A 27,256-nucleotide genomic window follows, 5' to 3' on the forward strand; every position below is an offset into this window, starting at 1 on the left:
TGAGAGTAAAGTATCGGTTTGGATAGATAAAATATTTTGTTTTCATGAAAGTGGTGATAGTAGTGATATAAATTTTTGGCGACGGAAGTAATAACCGTTTATTGTTTTATTGTTAATAATAATAATTATTATTTTTCTTTATAGATATAGTTTTGATTAATTGATTGTTAATTATCATGATTTTGTGTGATATGGTTCGTTCCGATGAATTTGAAGTATTGTTAGTAGACATAATGAGTTAATCTTATTAGAGTACAAAAGTCACCATGCACGATGGTAGTTTGGGAAATTCTAAATTTGTTAGATATAGTTTAGTTTTATTATATTAAAATAAAATTACTATTCCATGAAATGACGTATATTGAATGAGGAAATGTAAGGAGAGACGTTAAATAAAACTCCCGATAAATTCCATTAAAATTAGAACGTTAAACTAAGCATTTTATAGAATAACAGAAACGCATGCACCAGTGAACGACGAATGTGCATGAACTGTAAATGTGGTGTCATTATATATTTTTGTTTCTATGCGTTATGAATATATTATAAATATAAAACTAAATCTATTGTTATTATTGTTAAACAAATTAAATAACAATTTTATTAGAGGAGTATATTTTTATTCAAAATAAATAATTAAATTACAATTTGATTTTATTTATCTGTTTATAATCTCGTATAGCGATATTTAATCATATATACTATAATTTAAAATGTACAACTTTAAATTTACTTATAAACTAAATAATTGTATAAAGTTAATTGTGATTACATTATAGCAAGATATTTACAAAACAATATAATATTGAAATATTATTGAATACAAGGTTAAAGTATTTTTGTGGTTTTAATTATTTAACTTTAAATGCATTTAGTAATATATTTTTGATAATAAATAAAAATGATACAATAAAATGTGCAAAGTTCAATACTTATTGTTTTATAAAATTTAAAACAAATAGTTGATTGATAAAAACATTTCCCATTCTCGCAAGTAATCTTCTTTTAACTTTTTTAAAATAAATATGATAGTATTAAAATGTATACTAATGAAAATGGATATTGAAATATTTTATGTTTTTTCTTTTTAATATACTTTAGAGCTGACATCATTTGTTTGTCCGTATGGAGTATAGGGAATATTATTTGCACAAACTGTACCGGCTAAAACCGTATCAATAGTTGCGTAGAAAATACGGAAGTTGATATCATTAAAGTTAAGTTTTGATAATAAATGAATGGGCATTCTATCAGAAATAACCCAAAGGTTGTTTAACGAATCTACTTTTACGTCACTGGGGAAAATTAAAGCTTCGTCGTCCACTTCTATAATTCCCAAATTTTTAGGTTCATAAGGAAGTCTAGAATTCCAACAGCCTACAGCATTTCGATCGATCAAATTGAAATAAAGAATTCCATCGTCATGCATGTAGTGTGCAGTAATGTGACCACCAGCACCTCTGGATGATAGTACAACAAAATCGTGATATATTTCTTCTGAGGTAAGTTTGGGATTACGTAAAATTTCTGTAGAAACAACAAACTCGCGGTTGCTGGCTAGTGGATGAAAGAATAATAATCGGAAACCACTTTCAGTTATCGGTGATAACGTAATACCAAATATTCCTTCCTCTCCCCATTGAAAGTTGATACCTAGAAATTTATAATATGCAAATAAAAACAAATGTATTTAGGTATGGAAATAAGTTTTTAATAATAATTTATAAGTAAAATATTCTCAAAACCTTATGTTTGAATATCGAAATAATATGTTTTAGACCATTTTATATAAATTATAAATAATTGAAAATATGAAAATATTTATTTTTTTTATATATATAAATAGTAATATGTATTGAATATGCTATTCAAGGTCGGAAACAAGAAAACTAAATTAACAATTAATCATTTTACTTTCAAATTTTTAATATTTTAATAGAAAAAAAACTTTTAACATGTTTAAAGTGCATTGTGAAGTGTTATTATATTTTAAAATTGAAGAAAACGAGGAATTTATTAATATTATAATATATTTCTTTAAGAGATCTTATCAGAAAACACTGTGACTATTAATATTAAATAGTTAAAAAATAAATTTAAATAAGAATTAAACTCCCTATGTTCAAATGTAAGAATATAAGTATGTAAAATTAAAACTACAAATTTAAGACATTAAAAAAAAATTTAATATTTACCTCCGATATTATAATCTCCCGCTAATGGATCGGGCATCAAAAAACTGTGTGTGTGTCTCCATGATGTGTTTAATTCCCAGCTGTAAGATATTAAACCGTAGCCCAGTTCATCAGATGCGTACAAAAATGTGTCATCACATCCTTTAGATCCAATGTCAATGGCGATATTAGCAATAAACGTATTGGCATTTGTATCTTCTGGTCTTAAAGTGTATTTTCTTAAAACTTTGTCTGTGGTTAAATCAAATACATGGATAGCGTATGGACATACTTGTTTTGTTGTATTACCTATATAATAAATAAATTTAATAAAGAATATTATAATATTTATACATTATTTTAAAATGTTTAATCTTTTTTTTTTTTTTTTTTGGCCATTTTTAAAGAACTTAAATGTATTACATTTTAAAACTGTAATATATAAATCTTTATTATTAAAAACAAAAAATATTGAAGCATTCAATACAGTTCGTCGTACATTAAACTCTTATGGGTTTTATTAATAAAATTAAATTCAAAAAAAAAACTGTTAACCCAATTGCAAATATTTATTCGAAAATGTACTTTGTCGTAGGCAGAAAATACATTTTCTACCCGTTAAGCAATTTTTCAATCCAATTATTTCGTGTAAGACCGTACCTCCTGATTAATTAACATCCATCAAATTTCATTGCTCAACGAGATGAGGAATGGTCGTAACTTGGTTATTACTTTGTAATCCCTTCCTCTACACCGTTTGTTATCTTTCTAATTTTTTCTTACCTATGTATCTAAGAGAAGCATATATAAGGGTGAACGGACTAAAAGCAACCGTCAGTGTTGGCGCAACTCTAATATCTCGCGTCATCGACATGAAAAACTACTGACTAACAACAACTATCGTCAATGCAATATGGTGTGAACAGTTGAAGAAATATTATACAGATCATATGTGGCTCAAAAAAACGTGCCAAAAACAAATAGTATAGTGTAAAAAAAAAAATGCATGAACAATTACTATAATATTATTAACAAACACAGATAATGTAAACAAAAAAAAATCTGTCAAGAATCGTCTGATATTGAATAAGAAATACAATAATTGCATTCTCATACGGATTCTTTAAGAAATAAAGCTACTAAAAATATAAACACTTATTATGAATTATATATAATTCTTTAAAAAATATGTTTATGACGAGTTTGCTAAATATAATGTCACGATGTATATTTTGAATTTAATTCAATAGCATAAGATTTGAGTTAACTACTTAAATCTGGCCTACATAAATTGAAATTGAAATACTTAGTGTTCATGTGATAAAACGTAGGTATATATAATGTATATATTATTGTACTTAAACGTCAATTTATTAAAAAAAAAATGAAATTTGTTTGGTTAATTTATTAATGGGATTCCTCTATCTTTATTGAATTAATAATTTATTGAATTTAAATTTACCAATTCCAACAGTTCCAGAATCCAAAACCCAAAGTCTGTTACACTTGTCAGCTTTTACTCTGTATGTAGTTGTCAAACCATCACAGTTACCCTCTCTGTTGTATGCCCAATTTGGGTATGGTGTCAATTTCGGCGATTCAGTTGAACTCACGTCCAATGGTATATAATTTAACGTAGAAGGAACTCCTAAAATAATAAAATAAAACAACCACAATAAGAAATAATAATATTAATTTGTTTGGTCAAAATAATAAATCATGTTTAAATTAGTAATAATTTTTATTTTCCGAAAAAAATACAATCATATTACTTATTACGTCCATGATCAATTAGCGATTTTTTCTTTAAACATTACCTTATGATGTACAAAGTTATTTGAAAACCCTCAGTTTATTTTAACCTAATCGTATATGTATAATAGTTTTATGATTGTATTAGGTATACATAAATAAATATACAAAGTGCGTTATTAATATTAATTTAAAATGGTAATTCTGTTATAAACATATTAGTCAACTAGGTAATGAAAAACCGCTGAAGGAATTATTTAATTATTATAATTATATTGTTGAAATATTATTAATATATGCAACTATATATTATTATATTATAATGATTTATGTTGATGTTTCAGTAATTTCATTATACAACCGTGGATATCTGAATTTTTATTATAATTGAAATATACTTATTTAATTTTAGTAATATATACATAGTCTAAAATTGAATACTGATATTAAAATAGATTTTATTTCTTTCTGTAATTATGTACAATTCTAAATTTTAATTTTTAAATGGAAATTTATGTTTTTAATTCATTTTTTCTACTAAGTATAATATTTAATATTGAATCTGTACTTTATAAAAAATTTTAAAAATATTATTGAAAAATTGCAATACTTAACAAAATTATAATATGGAATAAAAATTATTTTAGCTTTTTGAACATTGTTTACTTAAGAATTGGAAATAATTAACTAAATATTTTTAAATATGATTTATTCCATTAAAAAAAAAAAAAAAATTAAATTTGATTATTTTGAATTATTTATTTATACTTTTAAAATGCACAAAATATGCATTTTATAATTATTTATTTTATTATTTTATTAAATTTCAAATATTGTAATCTATAATATTAAACTCATCAGATCATCAGAATAATAAAATTTTACTATTTTCAATGTTCATTTGGTTTGTGATAAGTATAAAAATCAGTTACGATAATTACGAATATGTTGATGTATGTCTGGTCTCTGGACAAATTAGAAAACATCGAAAATGGACCCACTAAATCGATCAACTAGTGCGGATCGCGTGTAAATACTGTAAACCTATTTAAGCTATGCTATTTTTAAAATCAGCTCCCGTTTGTACGGTGAATAAAAACATTTTACTGTGACCAGAAATTAGATGTACGTGTTTTTCCATGCATAGGACTGTTTGTGTTTCTCGGGAAGGTTAAAATGTTTTTAAACTATTTTAAAGGTTTTATTGATCCAAACCTTGTTTTCAATTCACCACGAAGTGGCAACGAACAAAACAGAATTGTTTATCGAGGAAACAATTAGATGTTAAACTAAACGGGTTTTACTGTAATATGTCGATGATACTAAAGAGTACAATACCGTAACCTTTTAGTAATTTATTTAATATTTTGCTCTTATTTAAGTGCTTTTTATACATGGTTAGCTCATCATCTATATATATTATATTTATAGGATATGAAATTCCTCGTTTGATCCGTACATAATAAATAACTGTTCCAGTTTTTTTGATGACAAAAAACTTAGATAAAATATAATTGATGCACTCGGGAAAATATTTCTAAAAAAACAAAGATATTATATTTTTGTTTTAAGATCTAATTTATTTACACTTTTAAAATAGTTTTATCGAATAAGAATTATCAATGCACCATGTGATAATAGGTTTTCTGATAGTTATAATTTAATATATATATATATTCGAATAATAATATAAATAGAAATATTAGGCTGACATTTTATGCATTTTGATTTTCACTTTTTATTTATATCAAAAATATATATTGTTTTAAATAATAAAAATAATATTATAATAAAATTTTAATAGTAATTAGTATTAAACTGTTAACACTGGAACTTTTTTTGAGCAAATTGAGAATAATTAATAAGAATAATCATTGATGAAAAAGCAGCTACTGTTAAGCGTTAAATGAAGCATGACTCATTAAATAATTAGATCATTACCTATTGGCTATCTATATATTACCTTTATTCTCTAAATGTTTACTTATAGGAAAATATTATTACTAGTACCTATAATTAATAGGTATGTTTTAACAAATATATATGCTTACATTTATTATTATTAGTCAATACTAAAACTGCTATAATATACACATATTATATATTTATTTATATTTTACATTAATATAAATCATTATATGCATTGGAATTGTGTATTCAAAACATGTGCTTTAGTAGATTTTAGTATGTTATGACTTTGGTAATCACGTTTGTTGACTGTAAAAGGGAAAAACTCATGTATACCATATTGTCATTTCGGAATCATCTACGTTTACTGAAAATATGTTACTTCTATTTTACTATTTCAGGTACCAAGATATAAAACATTTTTCTATAATCCATTTTTATGTTATAAAAAGATTATAATAAATACCAATATAATCTTAAAATTAAATTTAAAAATAAATTACAATTCTTTCAGATTTATTATTTCTATTTTAAATAAAATTATGATTTAAATTGATAACTTTTAAAATACCCATTTGATAATAAATGTATCATAATTATAATACTAAAGCGAACAATATGGAAATGTATTTATTGTTTACATAAATTAATCGTATTTAGTAATTAAATTTAATAATAAAAAATAAAAATACTCTACCAAATAAAAAAAATATGTTCTATTTTATTAATTTTATAAATATTTTACTTCGATATAAACCATTAATGGAATATTAAACTTGACGTGTAAATAGTTTAACAGTGAAATTATTTTTAGTGGTTAAATAATGAATATAGGTAGTTTCTAGATATATAAGTAGTTACATAATTAACTGTACAAGTAAACAAAAAGTATCAAATTTTACTTCGTTGTCTTATAAGTTATAAGTAATAAAAATGGAAAAAATAAAATAATGCATACATAATAAAGTCAATGAGGAGAAAAAGTGAAAGGTCACTGAGAAAAATACCTAAGTTTAAGAAGATAAGAATATTGTTTGCAAAAAGTAAGTGTTTCAATTGCTAGAGGGGGGTATTGGTTTAGCGTAAAAAGCATGAGATGCAAAAATAATTATCTCGGTAGTAAAAACTTGAACGGCAAACAATGACAGCTCATAACTTTTAGCGCCTCTGCCAAAAGTTTTGGTGTTTCTGAATAGGAGAAAGCCAAGAAAGGACGCTGCTTTGTTGCGTTAATTATACAGTCTTAACAACAGTAAAACAAAATGTCTCTGCCAATAATTTGTTTAAGAAATTACATACACATTAATTAAATATCAATTAGTTTCAATTGTTATTTTGTTGATAAATGTAACTTACAAATAATTACGTTCTTGCAAAAAAAAAAAAAAAAAAATTAACTAAATAAAAATAAATAAATATATTACATTTTTGAATATTTATAATAAATGTATACAAATGCATAATACATGTTTCTTAGTCAGAAATAAAGATAATCGATTTTGAAATTATAAAATTGATATGATAACGTGATACAATAAGCTGTATGATGATTATCAGCATAATATTTTATTTATAAATTTCATAGTACCTAATATTAAGAGTTTGGTTAAAGTCAAACATAAATTTTTGGATTATAAAAGTTTATTAAAAATATAAATTGGCATTACTATGTTGGTAAATATAAATAAATATTTTTTGTAAAAAAATTATATATTTATAGAAGAAAAAATTGTACCTATCAAAGTATATTGTATAATATATATATTTATTTCATACGTAATTTATTTAAATAAACAATTTGTGTATTATTTTTCTGTTTGAGCAACGAACATTTATCAGCGCTTTTAGCTCGGACAACGTTTTCACTCGTTTTCATTCGTTTCTTACTTTACTTTTTAGATTATTGTTTCTTCGTAAACGCCAAAAACATCGTGCCCACTTCTTCTACAGTTTTAACACTGTTACCGAATTTTGATATTTTGTAATTGGAGTTCTTTTTAAAATTATGAATTGTTTCTTGTTAATAACACAATGTCAGATTTTTGGAAATTTCAGCATTTTGATTATATTATATAATAAAAGTTGTACTTAAATACTTAAGTACTTAAAAAATAATTATGCCTTTGGGAGTAAGATTATAATTTGTTTAATAAAAACGTTATAAAAAGAAGAATTACAAGAAAAAATATGTTTTAAATATTTTATTATGAATTAATATTTTATTATCTTATACTTATATCAATAATTGACTAATAATTTGTACAAAAAAACAATATTGGTTCACATAACTATATACATATGCAATTAATAGCTGCATTAATAATGGTTCATAACAATAACAGATATAAAAATAATAGTGTATATCAAGAGGATGTGATACCCACATGTGTTGTCTCCGTCTTACAAATACGTAACATAGTAAATTGTACACTCAGTCGATCACATTTTGTTCCGTTAGTTTAAAAATTAGAATAAATTGACCTCCTATAAAATTTAAAAGTAAAAATATTATTAAGATGACCTCATGGGATTTTTACTATATTTTAATTTTAAAGCGAGTTATAAGTATTTCAATATGTATAAAAAGTTTACAATTTAAAATAATTATAACTCGCTTCAAAATTAAAATAAACCTACTAAAAAGCCCATGAGGTCGTCTAAATAATATTTTTACCTTTAAATTCTGTAGGAAGTCAAATCACTCTAATTTTTAAACTAACGGAGTAAAACGTGATCTGCTGAGAGTAAAAATTTTCTGTGAATGTTATGCACTTGTAAGACGGAAACAACACATGCGGGTATTACATCCTCTAAAAACTAGTGTGTCTCTGTCATAGTAAAAATTAAAGTATTTTTATGATTATTTAGGTATATTTTGTTATCAATAGACGTGTGTTTTTATAAATTATAAATGTAAAAATATTTTAAGTTTTAGGTTGATATTTTTACAAGAATATGTGTTAAAATCTTGAAATATTTTTTTTTTAACATGAGTTTTTAAAATGTTCATTAAAAATGTAAAGAAAAAAATACTAAACGTATATAAAAATAATTGCATGTCCATTTTATGAAAAAATAATGACATATTTATTATCATAAAAGGATTATACAAATCGCATGGATATCTATAGAAAAATTATTGGTTAGTGACGGTTAAATGAAACTTTTTATGAAGTAAAATAAAGATCATTTGAACTTATTTTTTTTTACGCTTTAGTTTACAAATCATCTAAATTCAACTGCATTAAAAGTTATAATTTATTTATCAGAGAATTTAACTTGTACGATCCTATAATCGTAAATTGAATAGATTTTTTTTTTGCAGATAAATGTTTTTCTCGTAATATTCTTTGTAGTATTCAACATCTAAGTAAAATGTGTGTTCATTAATAAAATAAAAAATTTTAATTTTAATAATTTTAATGAATGGATTACATGGATAATATTAAATGAAAATTAAGAATCTCGTCAACAAAAAATAATAACTTTAAATTAAATTAATAACAAATTAGAATATCTTTATTGATTATTAATATTATCTTTATATCACGACAGTTAAAATATTTTAAATTTCTTAATTTTGTTTGTTTTTAATAAAATTTATTTGAATTGTATTCAAAATATCCTCTACAAAATATTATAATTGCGTGATTTCTTTAAATGTTGTGATTTCTTACATTTAATTATATAATGATAAATAAACACTCAAATTGTAATGTCGTAAGAAAAATACCACATTAGAAATACTCTCATTTTGTATAATGTATTTAAATAAAATAAGAACTATCGATATACCCCTTTGTATGAATACGGTTGACTCATTTAAACATTATTTTACTGTCGTTTTATAAGTCATTAAATAGTTATTTAGTATCTAACTCATTTAGTTAAACGAATCTTCATTAATATTGAGGTGGTATATAAGTTGAACAAAATGATTTACATGATAATAAAATGTGCAATATTATGTAATTTTATACCAAGCAACCTGAAAATAATTTCCAAACTATACACGACATACTAACCACTTATGGTCGAAGGTTAATTAAAACTACTCAGTCTAAAATAATGATAACATTATACCTTCGGATTGAAATTACATACGATTTTTTATATAATGGAACTTGGTCTCTATTGGTACAATCCTATGACATCAAAGATCTAACCCTTTAATTTGGTAGGTACGTGATTTTTTTTAAAAATAATACTCGTATTATTATTATCTACAGTAATTCTCATCATAATATAAAAGTAAAGTCAAGGTTGTAAGATTACCAGCTAAGAAAGTAATTGATCTAAGGTCATTGAATTATTTTTTTCTCCTTTAGTTCATGTAACTATACTTATATAAAATTAGTTTTTTTTTTTATCGTCTGATTGTAGTTGTGCAATTGTTCCTATTTTTTTCATGGATATACTTGAATTGAGTATATTAATGATATGGTAATATTTTTTTTTGCTGCCATGATTTTGTTATACGCAAACAATACAACTAAATGAGTCTTAGCTAAAAAACAAAATTTTTGGAATTTACTACGTCTTATAATACTTAAATAGTAATATAAAACATTATAATATAAATATGTTATGAAACATTCTTTAATCAAAAAAGATAATTGAACTTGAGTCAAAATAATTTATACATTTTACATGTTCTATAACTTAATATTATTAATTTTACTAATGATAAGTTAACTATAATTTTATTATGCAGAGTTAAACACCAAATAAAAAAAATATAATCTTTTTAATATATTTTTAAAGGTTTGTTTTTAAGTTATGCTGACCGAATTATATCTATAGTCAAAAAAATTAATTAGAGTGAAATATTAAAAAAAAAAAAAAATCATAGTTAGAGATCATGAAATTTGGTATGTAAATAATATAGACAATAAAGTAAAACATTAATATTTTAACGAAATTAATAAATATTATCTAAAGTTTATACTCATAGTTTAATATTTTCATACATCGAATTCATATGAATAATTATTTTGATATAGAAATAAGTCTTATAATATTTTAGAAAATTTAAAGAAGTATAAAATTTAGTTTTAGTTTTTAAATCAATAATAAAGAATTAAAATTTGTTTTTATTAAGCTATAATACTATAAGAATACCAACAAATTTAATCAATATTATATCATTCTTTATATTGTTTAATATTGAATATTACAATTTATATATAAAATACTTGTGTATCGATATATCATATTTTTTTTCTACAATAAATTATAATTTTTTTTTTTTTTTTTTTTTTTAATTCAAAACATGTAAAAACTAAAAAGTTTGTAAAATAATGGATAACTTGATTTAAAACCCATAGGATATTCTACGATTGATTATACCATTAACACGTCCTGAAAAATCGGCAACGAAGCTGTAATATGGACTCATATATATATTTTTTATTTTTTTCTCGTATTCCTGAATGATTCCTAATGGTTTTTATGTGTAACTTAATTTTTTATTTATCCAATGAATACATTTGTCAACATTGTAAGTGTACCATAAAAAATAATAATAATTAAAATAAATTCAATTTTTGTTCAATATAATGCATTGTTTAATAATTTAAAATATAAACAATGAAAAAAATCCAGTTATTTATTAACTTAGTTTAATAAATTATTTTCAAACATATTTTTAATTTAAAATTAGTATTGGAAAGTATTGTTATGACGGGAATTATAAGAAACAGGAATACAAATTGGTGGCATATTTATTTAAAAATGAATTGTTCCTATTGACTTTATAAAAATAAAACATTGGTAGACAAAAACATTAATGATTACAAATATCATTATTTTTTTAATTTTTTTATCATGAGACGTTTGTATATTTTAAAAATATATTCCTTATGATATAAATAACAGGGTTAATTAAATATTTTTTTATTTTAACTCACAGTAATTTTAGAAAAACTACGTAGTTCAGTAAGTGATTATAAATTTTTTCAAAACCATAGAAAATTTTTCTGAAAACTTATATAAAATTAAAATTTTAATATAGATTTTATTGAATATTTTCCAAACACATACCATCATTTTTTTTTTATTATTATACATTAAACTTATTTGTCTAATTTGAAATATAAATATATTACTTTACACATTTTTATAATAATATTATGTACTTATTTTATCACATTATGCATTTTATTTCAAACCATTGACATTTTATTGTGAAGAATTGTAGAAGAAGAATGGTAGTGATATGCAAGAACAAATTTTTTAAACGCTCTTTTTATTCCAATAGCTCCAGAGAGACCTGTAGTACGGTTTTTAAGGATAAGGTAGGATAAAAGGACATTTCCTCTAGCGTATACATTTACATTTCACTCTTGGGAAATTCACACAGGCGGTAATAAAATAACAATAGTCGAAGCATACACACACCGATCAACTCTTTTTGCCTTTACGCAAAACGATTGCTTGGAATTACATTTTTCGTCGTTTTTGAACAATAAAAAAGACATTTTTTAAAACCAACTCTTGGATTTTATAAATTTAAGAATTTTGTTTAATATTTTAAAAGAATATTTTTTATAAAACAGTAATGTTAATTACATTTTTAGTTTACAGTACAGCTTACAATGCAATACTGGTTATTTATAGATTTATTTAAAATGCAGATAGCTGAAATCCAAAAAAAAAAAAAGTAATTCACATACCTCTTAGGTAATAATAAAAGTTTATTTTGTAACTCAAAACAAAAATAATTTATTCTTTCTATTTTATTTTATTTTATAGTTTCAATTTATTTTGGTTAAAATATTAAAATAATTTTATTATTATTAAATTAGAAATGTTTAATGTGTAAAAATGTAATACATATTTTTTTAATTTAGTGTTTAAGTGGTTTTTTTTTTTAAATTTAAATACACCAGTGTATAATATGTAAGAATAAATTTATAATAAATGACGTACTTATTTGATATTACAGAAACATAAATAACAAACAAAATAAGCCGTCCAATCATAGGCATTTTTGAGTTACCTCAACTTTTGATTTAGATTATTTATAAATTATACTGTTTATATTTTAATAATGAAATAATTCTAATTATATAATATAGATACACAAAAAGTACTAATTGGTTATTTATCATCAACACATATTCTGTATTAAAGTTGAATGATTTGTCAGTATTAAGACATAGCAATGTTATTTATTTATTTTGAAATTCTTAAAAAAAATATTTCAATACTTCAATTTAATTTAAATATAATACGAAAAATATATTAATAATTAATTTAGGTTATTATTATGATTTTTTTTTATATTAAACTGACAGGAAATAATTGTCACGTAATTTGATAAATTAGTTGTAATTTCGAGTAGATGTTCTTGTTAAGTAGATTTAAAGTTTCGTTTGGGAAATATCTGATAAATATATTTATTTATTAGATAAAGACTATGATACACTTTGTTTAAATACATACTGAAATACAATAACAATTTACTCAGTACAATAATAAGTAAAGTAGAAACTATAGCTTAAAATTAGATATTTAATTTCATTATCAACTATCAAGTAAGTTAAAATGTTATCAAAAAAAAAAAAAAAAAAAAAAAAATCCTAAAATAAAAACTTTAAACTTAATTACATTTTTGGACAACTCCTACAGTTCAAATGATATCCATTATACATGACAAATTGATGCCATTAACAGCAGTGTACGTTTATGTGTAGTTAATTTGTTTAAATTTTATTTTTAATTCAACTGTTTTAAATTAAAATAAGCATTTAAAAATATTACCGTTACTCCATCTTGGAACAGTGACAAACAGTTTATTTCTCCATACTTCGATTCCCACCGGCAAATTGTTTTCCGGAACGAATTCTCCTCGTTCTAAAGCGTAATTTTTGTGTTCATCACTAGAAAATGTGTAATCTAACGATGACCATTTGTATAACTCCGTGAATTTTTGCAAAGCCGTGGTCGAAGCCAACAAATATGAAACCACTAAAAATTACAAAAAAAAAAAATTTTATGAGTACCTATATGCAAAAGTGCATGCATTTAATGAATTTACGTGTACGATTAAGTAACTTTACTTACAAACTATAACGCTGTGGAACGACATGGTAATTTTTCGTTAACGATATCGATGGCAAATAATCAAATGATCAACTCTGTGTCGTTGGCTGTTACTTTATAAGCCTATTAGTTGCTAATATTTTCAGAGAAAGTAGGAACCTGGTCGATGGTCATACGTAATAATGGTCATAACTAATAAAACATCAATGTCATTTGATACTGCAAAAATGTCGACCTATTTATGTACAATTATACATTTTATTCTTCTTTCCATTTTGATGTTATTACTATAATTAAAACTATTATATGTTACTTAAATTACCTTTAGTTAATGTACTTAATACTATGTTCGTTTTAAAAAAAAAATGATTTTTTATTTCAACCTATACAAAATAATGTAAAATGAATATTTTTGATCGATCGTTGATGAAAGTTTTGCTGTAATATACCAATAGCTTCAAAGTTAAGAACTATGTCTTCGATAAAAGTTTGAGTTGAAAAAATAATTAAGATAATAAATAATATGCTCATAATGTAATCATTATATTACAAAAATAATATTCAAAATATATTTAAAAAATAAGATTTGTATATTATTGTAGTATTAGTTACTAAAATAATATGCATTACAAATATTAATTCATAGATGTGATTAAATAATATATTTTAGTATTTCAGAGATCTTTAGAATAGAAGTTTCAAAGAAAATTTTTAACTTTTTTTTCCAAATCTCATTGACTCATCAAAAAAGCTTTGTGGACATATTACCTGTCTTTTTAAGTATTCGAGTATATTTATGTATTTTAAATACTTTATGTAACTAAAGAAATTTTTATTTTACTCAAACTGAAAAATTTAAAATAATTTAAAACAGATCCAGTAATTTTTTATCAAGCTACCAGCCAATTTAATTTTACTATCATAAATTATAAATTTTCATTTAATCGAGTTTTCTACTTGCTATTTTCTAGTAACCTATTGAGGATATTTTATACTCTTTTAGGCATTTAATTTTTATTAATATTTAGAAAAAAATATATGAAATTAAAAAAGATTTTTTACGACAATGATTAAACATTTTTCAAATTTTGTTTACTAAAAATAAATTTATGTATATTATGAAAATTTGATATTTAAATAAAAGTATTCATATGTATATATAAATTAAATACTATTTAGTTTAACTATTCGATACTTATTCTAAATATGTTTTCTCTAAATATTTTAATACAATATTAAAGTAGAAACATCTTAAAAATATACTATACCATAATAGTATGCATAAAAAAAAAAAATACTCATAGTAAATCTATACTGCATAATGAGTTTTGAGCAAAATTCGCAATTAAGTTTTTCGCTGTAATGAACGTGCTCAATTTAAATTCAATGATAGCACATTGTATGCGAAAAACAATTTTGAGTAAAGTATTTAATCGAATCTAAATCTACATTTGAAAATAAAAATAGTCCGTGAATTTTATATTATTACTCATTTTATGGTAGCGTTGTGGAGTCTAATATAGGTATTGTTTTCTAAAAACATTGTATATTATTCATAAATAAACACCGATAAACCGTAAAAGGGTGTGATAAATTTCCTTGCTTAAATTAATAGTGTAAATATTTTGAAAATGTCATCTTGTACAAGAAATACTAATAATATGGTGAAAAAATATTTAAATTTTATTTTTTAAACTACAAGAAAATAATTAGAGCCTTTATACTACTTTTTTAATATTCAATGTCATTAACATTTTAACTTTTTTTTTTATTGAAAAAAAATGTGACTAAATTATGAGTATTTTTAAATTGTGTAAGAAAAATTTGTAAAAAATCAAGCATTACGTTTTCAAGCTTAAAATATTTTCAAATTAAATTGAAAAAATATACTTATAAATTAATAATAAGTTGTAGGAACTAAAAAATATTTTAAATAAATTATGGTTAACAGGAAATCAATTAATACAAAAAAAAAAAAAACTCATTTTATAATTCATCAACTTATTTACAATAATTTATTTTTATATAAAATATAGTTTATTTATTCAACATAATATTAATAAATTTAATTTTTAATTAAATAAAATACTTAGATTTAATTATGTTTAGTTTGTAATTATCAGTTACAACTTGTTAGTTAAAAAATTCACAAGTGGTGAAATATTATCATGGTCGACAGAAAGGTAGTTTGCAGTCGCGCAATATAAAAAGTAATGCAGGTCAAATGAGTACGTAGGTGTCATAAATTCCTAGGATAAATGTGTTGCATTTCCAAATATGTTATATTAGTAAGTAGTTTACATATTATTGTGCAATACAAATAAACACACAAAGATTAAATATGGGTTTTTTGATAATGAAATTTAACTTTATATTAATGTTGAGATTTAGTTTTCCATAAAATACAATATTTATTTTTAATTTTAAAATGTAAATATATTCATATTAACATGTAGTTCTATAATGCATACATTTATTCTACTTTCAAGGCATTTTGTATTACCGAAGAGAAATTAAAAAAAAAAGTAAAAAACACGAAAACACCAAATATACAGCTTAAAATAAATGTCTATGTTAACACCATTGTCTACATAATTAAATTAAATACATCATTATCAATTTATTGTAGAATAGACTATAATAATTTGATATTTCAAATAATTTATTAATAGAATTTATGATTTTATACAGCTATGTAAATTTTGCACAGTGGGTGTTGGTTTATTTATGTTTAGAATAAAAAGTTTGGAAAATATAAGATATGTGTGTTGGTATAGTGATTTCGTATTTTTACATTGAATATAAATCTATAGGAAATAGACCAATAGACTATTTGGGAACGAGGAACTTTAAGTATAGAGTATAGTATACTAAAATGTACAATTATTTTAAACATTGTGTCATACATTTTGGTTTAAATTAATAACCATAATAATTAGATAAAACTAACAGTTTTCTCTGTTGTTAATAACTGTCGATCAATATTTACTGGAATTGTTTAAGCATAATGCCATTCTTAGTGCAAGATGAGCCATCTAAAAAAATAAAAGACAGTTTGTTCTCTCCATTCTGAATCAAATAAAAAATAAATACAATTTAACAAAAAATTTAAGAAATAATTTCTACGTAAAACTCTGAAAAAATGTTGGTATTAATTTTTTTTAACATTACTTTATTTTATTAACAAAATTGAAATTTTATTGCAATGGCCTTAGGTGTAAAAAAATAACTTTTACTTTAACAAAATAATAACCGATTATTGAAAATCTTTCCAATTTGTGTAAGTTTATGTGGGTTCAATAATTTGTACGAGTGTATAAGTATATTATTTAAATAGTTGATAAAATTGTCTATGCATATTTATTATATTTGTAGATATATAAATACATAATTAACCATTTAATTATTTACAAATTTATACAAAACATTGAATGTAGATATTAATAAGTATTATTATAGACAATATTGATAAATTTAAATCAGTTTCACTAACATTGCAGAGTATCAACAAATTCTTTCAGATGAAATGTTTATCTATACATTTGGTTATATATTACACTATTTTATCAATTTTCGCTATTTTTTTTTTTAAATTGTTTTCTAAATAAGTATCAAAATTAAGCATAAAAAACAAAAATAGTATCGTTTTTATGTTTAAAACTATAATTGTATTATTAATTTCTATTGTTTGACAATTTATGCATTGTTTTAAATGAAATACTGAGATATACTAAATATTACTAATTAATACTGTTTAACACTTATTATGTTGAAGTCTATGAAATTTTAAGTCTAAAGACTAAGAAAATTAAATCCTTCTACATTATTTTAGTTTTATGATATTATTAATAATAGTATAAATAATTTATAATAATATGTGATAATTTATTATGTAATATGAAACAAATTTGCTTTATAGATATTAGAAATTATTGTGAATACTATAATCAAAAAGAAATGTCAATAATTGTATTTATAAATGAACCTTATTTGGATTGTTTTATTTTATCACGTATAAAAGCGTTAAGTAACGATCTATTATACTAATATCTAATTATTGATATGTAGCTTCAAAAATGATTAATATATGTATCTAAACCTGTACTATACTTAAATTTTCTTAGATAAAAAGAAAATATATGAAAAATAATAATATAAATCGGTGGTAATCATAGGCACTTATAATTTTACAGAAATAAAAATAGGAAGAATTAAGCTGAGATTTTATATGGAAAAAATTATTCAAATTAGATTAAATTACTATTGAGTTATATTATTTTAAGTCATTTTGGTTAATACAAATGGAAAAAGTAAAAAAAAAAAGGTGAATAGAGAGTACATTAAAAGGATCGACATAGTATGGTTGGTGCTTTATTCCAACCTCAGCTGCCTTGTAACAAATGGAAAAGGGGATTAATAAATATTTATGGCATTCCTCTTGGGAAAAAATGAACAGGTGAGTTACAACAAAATGAATAATATTTCTTATTATCGGTTTGTATTCATAATTAATAATAATACGGTTAGCTATATCAGTTAACTGTATTAAAATATTGATTTGTATTAGAAAGTACCACGAAGCAACATAATTAGGAATACTCCTAAGCTTACCAAAGAATGATTAAGATAATTAAAAAAAAAAAAAAGTTTGCAAAATTAATCAAATTATTTATTTTTTTTTTATTTTTTCATAAAATGTCCTTAAGAGAAATTTAAAATGAAAATAATCAACGTTCTAGCATTAAAATATACTACTAAAAAATTATTAATTGAAGAAATAAAAAAAAACAAAATACATATAAAAGTCAAATTTCGAAGAGTATTGATTGTAGCATAATAAATATTGATAATTGTACATTTAAACATTATTTCACTTATAACCTATACGTACATAAATTACTTTTAATAACTGTTATATGACTAATATTTAATCATAATATTAATATTAAGTAATGAATCATTGGAATTTTTAAATTTAATACATTTTGACCTAGTCTGCTTAGGTATATTTATAAGTTCTGAGCGAAGCAATTTATAATGTGTTCACTCAATTTTTTATAAACGAAGACATGAAGATCAAAGCATTTTTTTTCTCTACTTCTTATGATAAAAAAATGCTTCAAACTTTAAATTTAGAACGGATTATAGTTAAAAATTGGATCTAGTTGGTACTTTAAGGAGTCAAAAATAAACAATTTACAGCAGTTTTCAAGATAATCAAAATAAACAACAACAAAAAAGGTAAGCCAGTGAATTTTGCTTTGTTTATAACAAGTATCAAGAGAGTCACTTTAATGGATATGTTAAATTTGAATTTAATAATAAATCATATTATATGAAAATCATTTCTAAGCTAAGACGGTTTGTCAGTCGATATCATTAAGTATATTTTTTGATATTTCTATTAAAGTATTTTTTTATTTTATTTTTACTATTGTTATTACAGTAGATTGAGCATTTATTAGTATTAGTATTTATTTAATATAATAAAATATATTTAAAATATATTATATTATTATATTTCGTATGACAGAGTAGAGCAACAAATTTAAACATGTTAATATTAACAGAAACATATAAAATATATAAAAAAAAATATATATATATATAAATAATAAATGAAGAGGCTATAGGCTATAAATTAATGTCCAGATTTCTTATCTAGATTTTCGTATTATATTATTGTTATTTACTTTTGAATTTATACCATCTTACTGTAAAACAGTGTGAAAAAGTTAATAATATAAATAGGTTATGTCCTAAAATCTATCTATATGTATATTTTTAAAATACCATTGTGTATAATAAAGTTTAAGTTTTTTGAATAATAACAAAATAATTAACATTGCTAATCAATGTTTAAATAATATGTCATTTTATCCAAATTTAAAATTAAAAAGCCAATAATAATAATTATAATAAAAAAAATGATCTTTTATATGTAAGCACATGAGTACTAACAACGCACAATATTTAATTTACATATTATGTAAAACTTTGTATTCAATTTTCAAGCCTTAATATATAAATAAAATATTTTATAAATTTTCAACTGCAATTTTTTTCAATTTTAATGAATTTTACCAATATCAAAACGTATAAAAATAAATATCATGCCTATGTATTATAAATATTTTTGAATAATTAAAAAAAAAATGATGATGTCTTGTACCGTATTTGCATTAACTTAGGTCAGATCACTCAAGTACCTATTTTATAAAAAAAATAAATCATTTGATTAGTTATTTTTGGTAGCTATGTAAATATATTTGTATATAACATTTTTTGTTAAAGACACTCAATTTGTTCATAGTAAGTACCCTCAGAAATGTATTTTTTTATGATATGAATACTAATAATTTATTCAATACTACTTATAATATCATATTATAACAATAATTAATAGCTATTTTTAAATTTTTTTTTCACTTTTTCATAATAATATTTAGTATGTGCAGTTTATTAATTATATTGTAAAATACATTCTTGTTAACATATTTTGATCAATTGGTCAAATATTAATGTATATAACGTGTGTATAATTAAAAAAAATTATAAGATTACAAAACTTATATTTTACCTATATCTTTATAATTATTATTTTATTTATTTATTTTTTTTTTTTTTTGTCAAATAGGTATATTATTGTTTATCATATATTTTTTTAATCTTAAATTTTTTAATTTTTTATTCACTTTTTGAAATTTTTGTTTAATTACGAAACTTAAATAATAATTATTTTTTACGTTTAAGATAAAATTATTGTTGTTCTACATTTCTAATTATTTAAATAATCACATTTAATTAGATATTAATTATTTAATTATATTTATAAGTAATACTATATTTAAAGTATAAGTTCTATTTTATAATATGAGTTACTATTATTTTTTAATTAAAAACATTCCACGTGCATCGACTTGAATTTAAAAAATATTAATAATATATTTTAACTCAATCGTAACAATATATAATTAAACTCAGATGACATGACGTCTTGATAACAATTATATCAAAAAAATAAATATTTAAAAATAACTGTACATAGCTAATTTTTATCATTTATTATTATATTCTATAAAGTTAGATTGTATTGAAAATATTCATATTAATTTTTAATTTAAAAACACATATTTTTGCTTTAGATCTTTTCATTTATGAATTAGATTTTAATTAATGCATCTATAATGAGATCTTTTTTATAAAATAAATAATAGATATAAGAGATATATTTCAATGACGACTTCATAAATATATTTTGCTTGGATAAGTATGGTTTGTAATACAATAATAGCATGTAAAAATATTTGTATGATGAAAAATATTGAAAAAAAATTTCATACTTACCTGATAATTAATTTTACTTTACATATTTATTTTTGAATTTTAAAATATATTTTATATTTTATAATTATTAAATGTTTAATTTAGCTTGATAATTTTAGAAACAAATGAATTTAAATATAAAACTTTTATCCATTACTTTATTTAAAATACAAAAAAATATATAATGCTTAAACCTATAATTTAATTTATATGAATTTGATGTTTGATAATCGTATAAAAAAATAGTTGCAAATAAAAAATTATAAAACCATCTCATAGCCGATGTTTTAACAAAAATAAAACGACTAATAATAATGTATTTATACCATATATTATCATATACCCGCAAATGAGGAGAATGATAACAAATAAATACAATATTTTCTCCACAAATAAGTCAAATACAGAACATTATATTATATTGTGCTATTAGAAAGATATTTCTCTTAGCCCTTTCTTTCCAAAAAAAAAATGGGTTCCAATTTATGCTAATATCATTATCATAATTATATGAAAAAAATTTAAATAATAATCAATGATAATAAAATATCTTAAATATCAAATTAAAAAAAATTAAAACTCTTAGTTGAAACATAGTAAATATAACAAATTATGCTAGAATACCTTATTTTGAGCATTTAAGTAGTTTTAAAAACTTCACCCTTAAATAGTATTATATAATATAATTTAAAATTCCAAAATATTTGTTACAAAATTATTCTTTTTGCAAAACTATTCTAAACATATTGCCAGTATGTACTACTTAAGTTATTCTACTTACTTTTTCATTATTTTAGGAAAAATACTAAAAAAAATTAACACATTACCTTTTACAACCAAATATATACTAAATTTTTATTTGGCAACAATTTATTTATTTATTTAAATTTATTTAACATAATAATAAAAATACTTTAAATTATACATAATTATTATTATCAAACTAAAATAAAGTTACTTAAGTATCTATCGTTTACAAAATAATTTTTATTTCATATAGAACTGGTCATTTTTTTTTTTTTTTTTTGTTTCTTTATGTAATAAAATCATGAAAAATAAATCAAAAGATTTATTATTTTATAAATAAACTGGATTAAAGCAAGTCAATGAATTTTTTTTTTAAATTTAAACTTTGTATTGCAATTGGTTTTGGTTATAAGGTATTGAGTAGTGAGAAAAATAAGGAAACAATATAAATTAGACATTATTTACAAAAAAAAAAAAAAAAATTAGAAGAATTCTACTAAATTAAAAAGCAAGTCTATTAAGTTATTTAAAAATTATTATTATGTGAATATGCATTGAAATTAACATGTGTAATCAACACGCACCATTAAAAGTTATTCATGTTTTACTCTTAATTATTTTATTATGATAGTGTTTTTGAATTCTAAGACTTATAAGATATATCTATAACATCTAAATTAAAAACAGTTACATATCAATAAATTACGAAATATGTGTTTTAATAACTGTAGTAGTCTATGTATCGATATATCATATATGATCAAATATAAAAAGCTTTTAAGGTTATGTTACATAGATAAATTTTAATCTATTACAATATTATTATAAATACTGAATTGTATTTACGATAATATTTTAATTTATTAAAGTCGGCTATAAAATTAAAAATTACTTATACATTAATATTAATTAAATACACATATTGTAATTAATAATACTGGTTTAATGTGTATAATGTGTTTATTTTTCCATAAATATTATTATAACCTAACTCGATAGTTTGATTAAACCTATACAGAAATGATTATATACTTTACCATGTTTAAATGGTTTATATTATTGAGTTTAAAAGAGTGCATTTTCTAGAATATTATTTAATTATATATTATTATTTATGTACAAGTAATATTTATGTATACAGGTTATAGTGAACCCTATTGCTCATAAACAAATAAAATATAACAATTAATAATTTTCAAGTTTTTAATATATTATTAAAAATAATTATCTAACCAATGAATATTTTATGTCATATTAATTAATTGAACATCATTAAATAACGACACTCGATTTACCTCATTACTAAAGAAATTATAAATAATATTTATAACATTATATTATGTATGATATTTAAAATAGCTGTTTAAGCAACTGTTTAAACATTTGTCTTTTAAATTATATTAAAATATATAGGTACCAAATATTTTCAGTTAATAATCGATTAATTATAATTACGTGTTTCAACATGTCAGTATCACGTAACATAGTAAAAATGTAACAATGCATATTAAAAACCGCAATAAATCTTAATGAATTAAATATTTATGAAATCACCAATATAGTTTAAGATTTAAAATATATTAATTAGTTATATAATAATACAATTATTAAAAACTTTTCATAAAAAACTATCATTGGCATTATGGCGTACATAAAAATGTATGTTTTCAAACATTGTTTAGTTGAACAATTGTTGATTGTTTATAAACTGAATTTATAATGAAGAAAAAATTATTATAATATTAAGTTTATTCTATATAATCTATATTGAATCTCTATAATAGTCGTTACTTCATTAGAAAGTAAAAAGACGATTTTCTGGTATAAAATTGTGCCTAAAGCCTTTTAAACGTCGTGCATTTATAATATAAATACACGTTTTTTTTTTTTTTTTTTTTTATAATTTATTAAGGCTTCAACTACATTGGTTTTTAGCCTACTTTAATTACAAGTTATACAATAAGGAAGAAAAATATATATATGTATACATTAAATTTTACAATAGATTTTACTACATTATTATAGGTAGTTACTATTTACAATGGGTGTTTAGTGTTTATATTATGGAAAAATGTACTGATTGCGGCTGTGTTTTCATCTTTGAAGGCTTGATAGAGTGATGCTGGATTTTGGAGTATTTTGCGTGCTTCAGTGTATTTAGGGCAGATGATTACGATATGTTCAATTGATAGAGTTACGTTGCAAGTATCACATATGGGTGCTGGTTCTTTTTTGATGAGATGTACATGGGTTAAGCAAGAATGTCCTATTTTGGCTCGAGTGACTGTTACTTCGTCTTTTCTTTTTGTGCCAGGAGGGTAGTTTGGTTTCTTGACGAGTAGTTTTGTATTTCTCAGTTTATTGGTAAGGGGAATATTTTCCCAAAAAAGTTGCCATTCTTCCATTATTTTTTGATGGATTGTGCCGAAGATTTCAAATGAGGAAGTACAGCTGATTTTAATGGACTGTGGGGATGTAATGGCTTCATAGGCTGATGTGTCAGCTTTTTCGTTCCCGTGTATCCCAATGTGTGAGGGGACCCACATGAAATATGTGGGGGTGTTTATTTCAGATATTAATTTCTGTATGTGTTGAGTAAGTTCATTTTTAGGGTAGGGGTTAGAAATTGCAGTAAGGGCACTCAGAGAGTCACTAATAATAATGTGACTGTTTGTAGGGTTTGAAGTTGAGATTATTAGTAGTGCTTGGTAAATAGCATGAGTTTCAGCTGTGTATATACTAGACGACGACGGTAGTTTAAACAGATAGTTCTCCCAATCTGTGATTACAGAAAAGCCCACACCATTTTTAGTTTTGGAAGCATCTGTGTATATTTGTGTATAGTCCGGATATTGTTGTGACATTATTTCTGCAAAATGGTTGAGTATAATTCGACTATCTGTATTATGTTTACAGTATTCGGCCAATTGGGTGTTGATTTTTGGTGACCAGAGCCACGGAGGGAGAGGAGGCTGAATTTTTTTTAGTGATTGTGATTGGAAATCTAAGTTGTTACTGATTATTTTGAAGTTTTCGAATACTGTGTTTCGGGAGGGCAGTATATTGGTAGGTAGAGGGCCGTGGATGATGTTTTCCGTGATGTGGTCGGTCAGATTTTTAATTTTAGTCACATATTTTAGTATATGGCTGTGGCGTCTATATAGTAGAGGGGGTTCTCCTGCGTAAAAGAGTATGCTATCAACAGGACTCGTCCTGAAGGCTCCAATGACCAAGCGAATGCCTTGGTTGTGTATAGGATCCAGAGTACTTAGATCTTTTTTTTTTGCTGAGTTAAATATGATGTCTCCATAGTCAATTAATGAGAGTATAAGTGCTTTATAAATTGTGATTAGGCTTTTTGTGTCGGATCCCCAGGTGCTGTTTCCAAGTATTTTGATTATCCTTAATCTTGATTGACATTCAGTTTTTAGTTTTTTCAGATGAGGTCGCCAAGTAAGTTTGCTGTCAAAAGTGAGACCCAGAATGCGGATACTATTTGTGAAAGAGAGTTGAGTATTCATGAAGTTTATTGTAGGTTGGGGATCATTTTTCTTTTTGTTAAAGATAATGCATTGAGTTTTTGCGGGAGAAAAACTGAAGCCGGTTTTATGGGACCATTTGGAGAGAGAGTCAAGTGCTTGTTGGAGAAAGTGGGTTGTAGTTTTAATTTGTGTTCCACTGCAGTAGATGTTGCAGTCATCTGCGAAGAGAATATATTTTACAGGATTGGGAAGGTCCTTGCATATGTCATTAATGGCAACCAGAAAAAGAGTGACACTGAGTACAGACCCTTGGGGGAGTCCATTATCAATGGAGTGAGTAGATGAGATCTTATCATAGATTTTAACATTAAATGTTCGGTCTGTTAGGAAGTTTTTAATAAAGTTAAAGAGGTTGCCGTTAATTTTCCACGAGTGGAGGATAGTTAGCACTCTTTTTTTCCAGACAGTGTCATACGCTTTTGAGATGTCCAATGCTATTGTGATTAGATGTTGGTTGCGTCTGTACGCAGAGCAAATGTCGGTGTGTAACGTAGATAAAGCGTCTATCGTTGAGTGATTTTTTCTAAAGCCACATTGTTCTTTGGTGATGAATTTGGATGATTCTAGGAACCAGATTAGGCGTTTGTTTATTATTTTTTCAATTAGTTTACTTAGAGTACTAATCAATGATATCGGTCTGTAATTTTCTATATCAAATTTGCTTTTGTTCGGTTTAGGGATGGGTATTATATTTGCATTGCGCCATTGGTTTGGAAAAATTCCCTGAGTCCATATGATGTTGTATACTTGGAGGAGGATTTTTAGTGCAATTTGAGGAAGATTTTTTATAAAAATGTATGGAATGTTGTCCGGTCCAGGGCTTTTACTATTGCAGCTTTGCAGAGCTGTAAGTAGCTCTGAATTGTCGAGGTATCTGTTGAAGTCTTCATTGTTTTGGTTGGAAAGAGATTCGGGAATGTCAGGAGAACTATTTCTGAGGGTTATGAAGTCCGAATTATAATTTTCATCACTGTTGTTTTTGTGAAAAAAGTGTGCGAACGATTCAGTGGCATTTTGTGTTGATATTATTTTTTCTTGATTGTATAGAAGGGTGTCTGGTATGGTGTTGTATTGGTTGCCTCTAATGGAATTTATTTTGTTCCATATAATGTTTGGTGGAATTTTGTGTTTTATACTTGAAGTAAAATTTTGCCAAGAAAGAATTTTGCTTTTTTTTGTGATATAACGTGCTATAGCTCTATTTTTTTTTAATTGAATGTGGTCTATGGTTGATTTAGTTTTTTTGTAATGGTTAAGACTTTTTTTATAGGTTTTGATAGCCTGTTGGCATTCCTTATTCCACCACGGAACTGTTTTTTTGGAGTTTTGGTATGCTTTTAGTCCTATTGATAGGTTGGCTGCGTCTAGAATGGTGTTTGTGAATGTTGTGATTATGGAGTCTATTTCTAATTGGTTAACATTTATATTTAAATTAAAAGGGTTTTGAGTTAGTTCATATTCGATTTTTTCTGAGAAGAGATCCCAGTTTGCGTTTTTAATATTCCATTTAGTGGAGTGTTTTTTTGGATTAACATGGTTATGGTATTGGATTCCTATAGGCCAGTGGTCACTGTCGCTGTATGCAGTGAGTACTTGCCAGTCAAATAATGTTGAGGTGTTAGTGTTTGTGATCGATAGGTCGATTGCAGAAAAATTTCCATTCGAGACATTGTGTCTGGTGGGATCGTTATTGTTCAGTAGGATGAGCGCTTCATCTTCTAAAAATTCTTCGATCAATTGTCCCCGGTGATCTGTGTGAGT

General features: G+C 23.3%; 1 protein-coding gene across 1 annotated transcript; it reads right to left on the reverse strand.

Moving 5' to 3' along the window:
- Positions 1 to 922: 922 nt before the first annotated feature.
- On the reverse strand, positions 923 to 13,990 carry LOC112599074 (protein yellow). The gene is made up of 5 exons (XM_025345794.1): positions 13,902 to 13,990; positions 13,599 to 13,805; positions 3,637 to 3,822; positions 2,196 to 2,483; positions 923 to 1,653 (listed from the first exon to the last, which is right to left on the reverse strand). The coding sequence occupies exons 1-5, from the start codon at positions 13,924 to 13,926 to the stop codon at positions 1,088 to 1,090; spliced, it is 1,272 nt and encodes a 423-aa protein (XP_025201579.1). The 5' UTR covers positions 13,927 to 13,990; the 3' UTR covers positions 923 to 1,087.
- Positions 13,991 to 27,256: the final 13,266 nt, after the last annotated feature.

The sequence above is a fragment of the Melanaphis sacchari genome, unplaced genomic scaffold, assembly GCF_002803265.2.
Source record: "Melanaphis sacchari strain LSU unplaced genomic scaffold, SCAv2.0 Contig4_pilon_pilon, whole genome shotgun sequence".
Classification (NCBI taxonomy): domain Eukaryota; kingdom Metazoa; phylum Arthropoda; class Insecta; order Hemiptera; family Aphididae; genus Melanaphis; species Melanaphis sacchari.

What these genes read in the sequence shown, in the direction of transcription:
- LOC112599074 (XM_025345794.1), bottom strand. Translation starts at nt 13,926, where the DNA reads ATGTCGTTCCACAGCGTTATAGTTT. An exon ending in TGTTCCAAGATGGAGTAACG is followed by an intron (nt 3,823 to 13,598) that starts GTAATATTTTTA and finishes TTATTATTTTAG; the next exon opens with GAGTTCCTTCTACGTTAAAT. An exon ending in TTCTGGAACTGTTGGAATTG is followed by an intron (nt 2,484 to 3,636) that starts GTAAATTTAAAT and finishes TTTATTATATAG; the next exon opens with GTAATACAACAAAACAAGTA.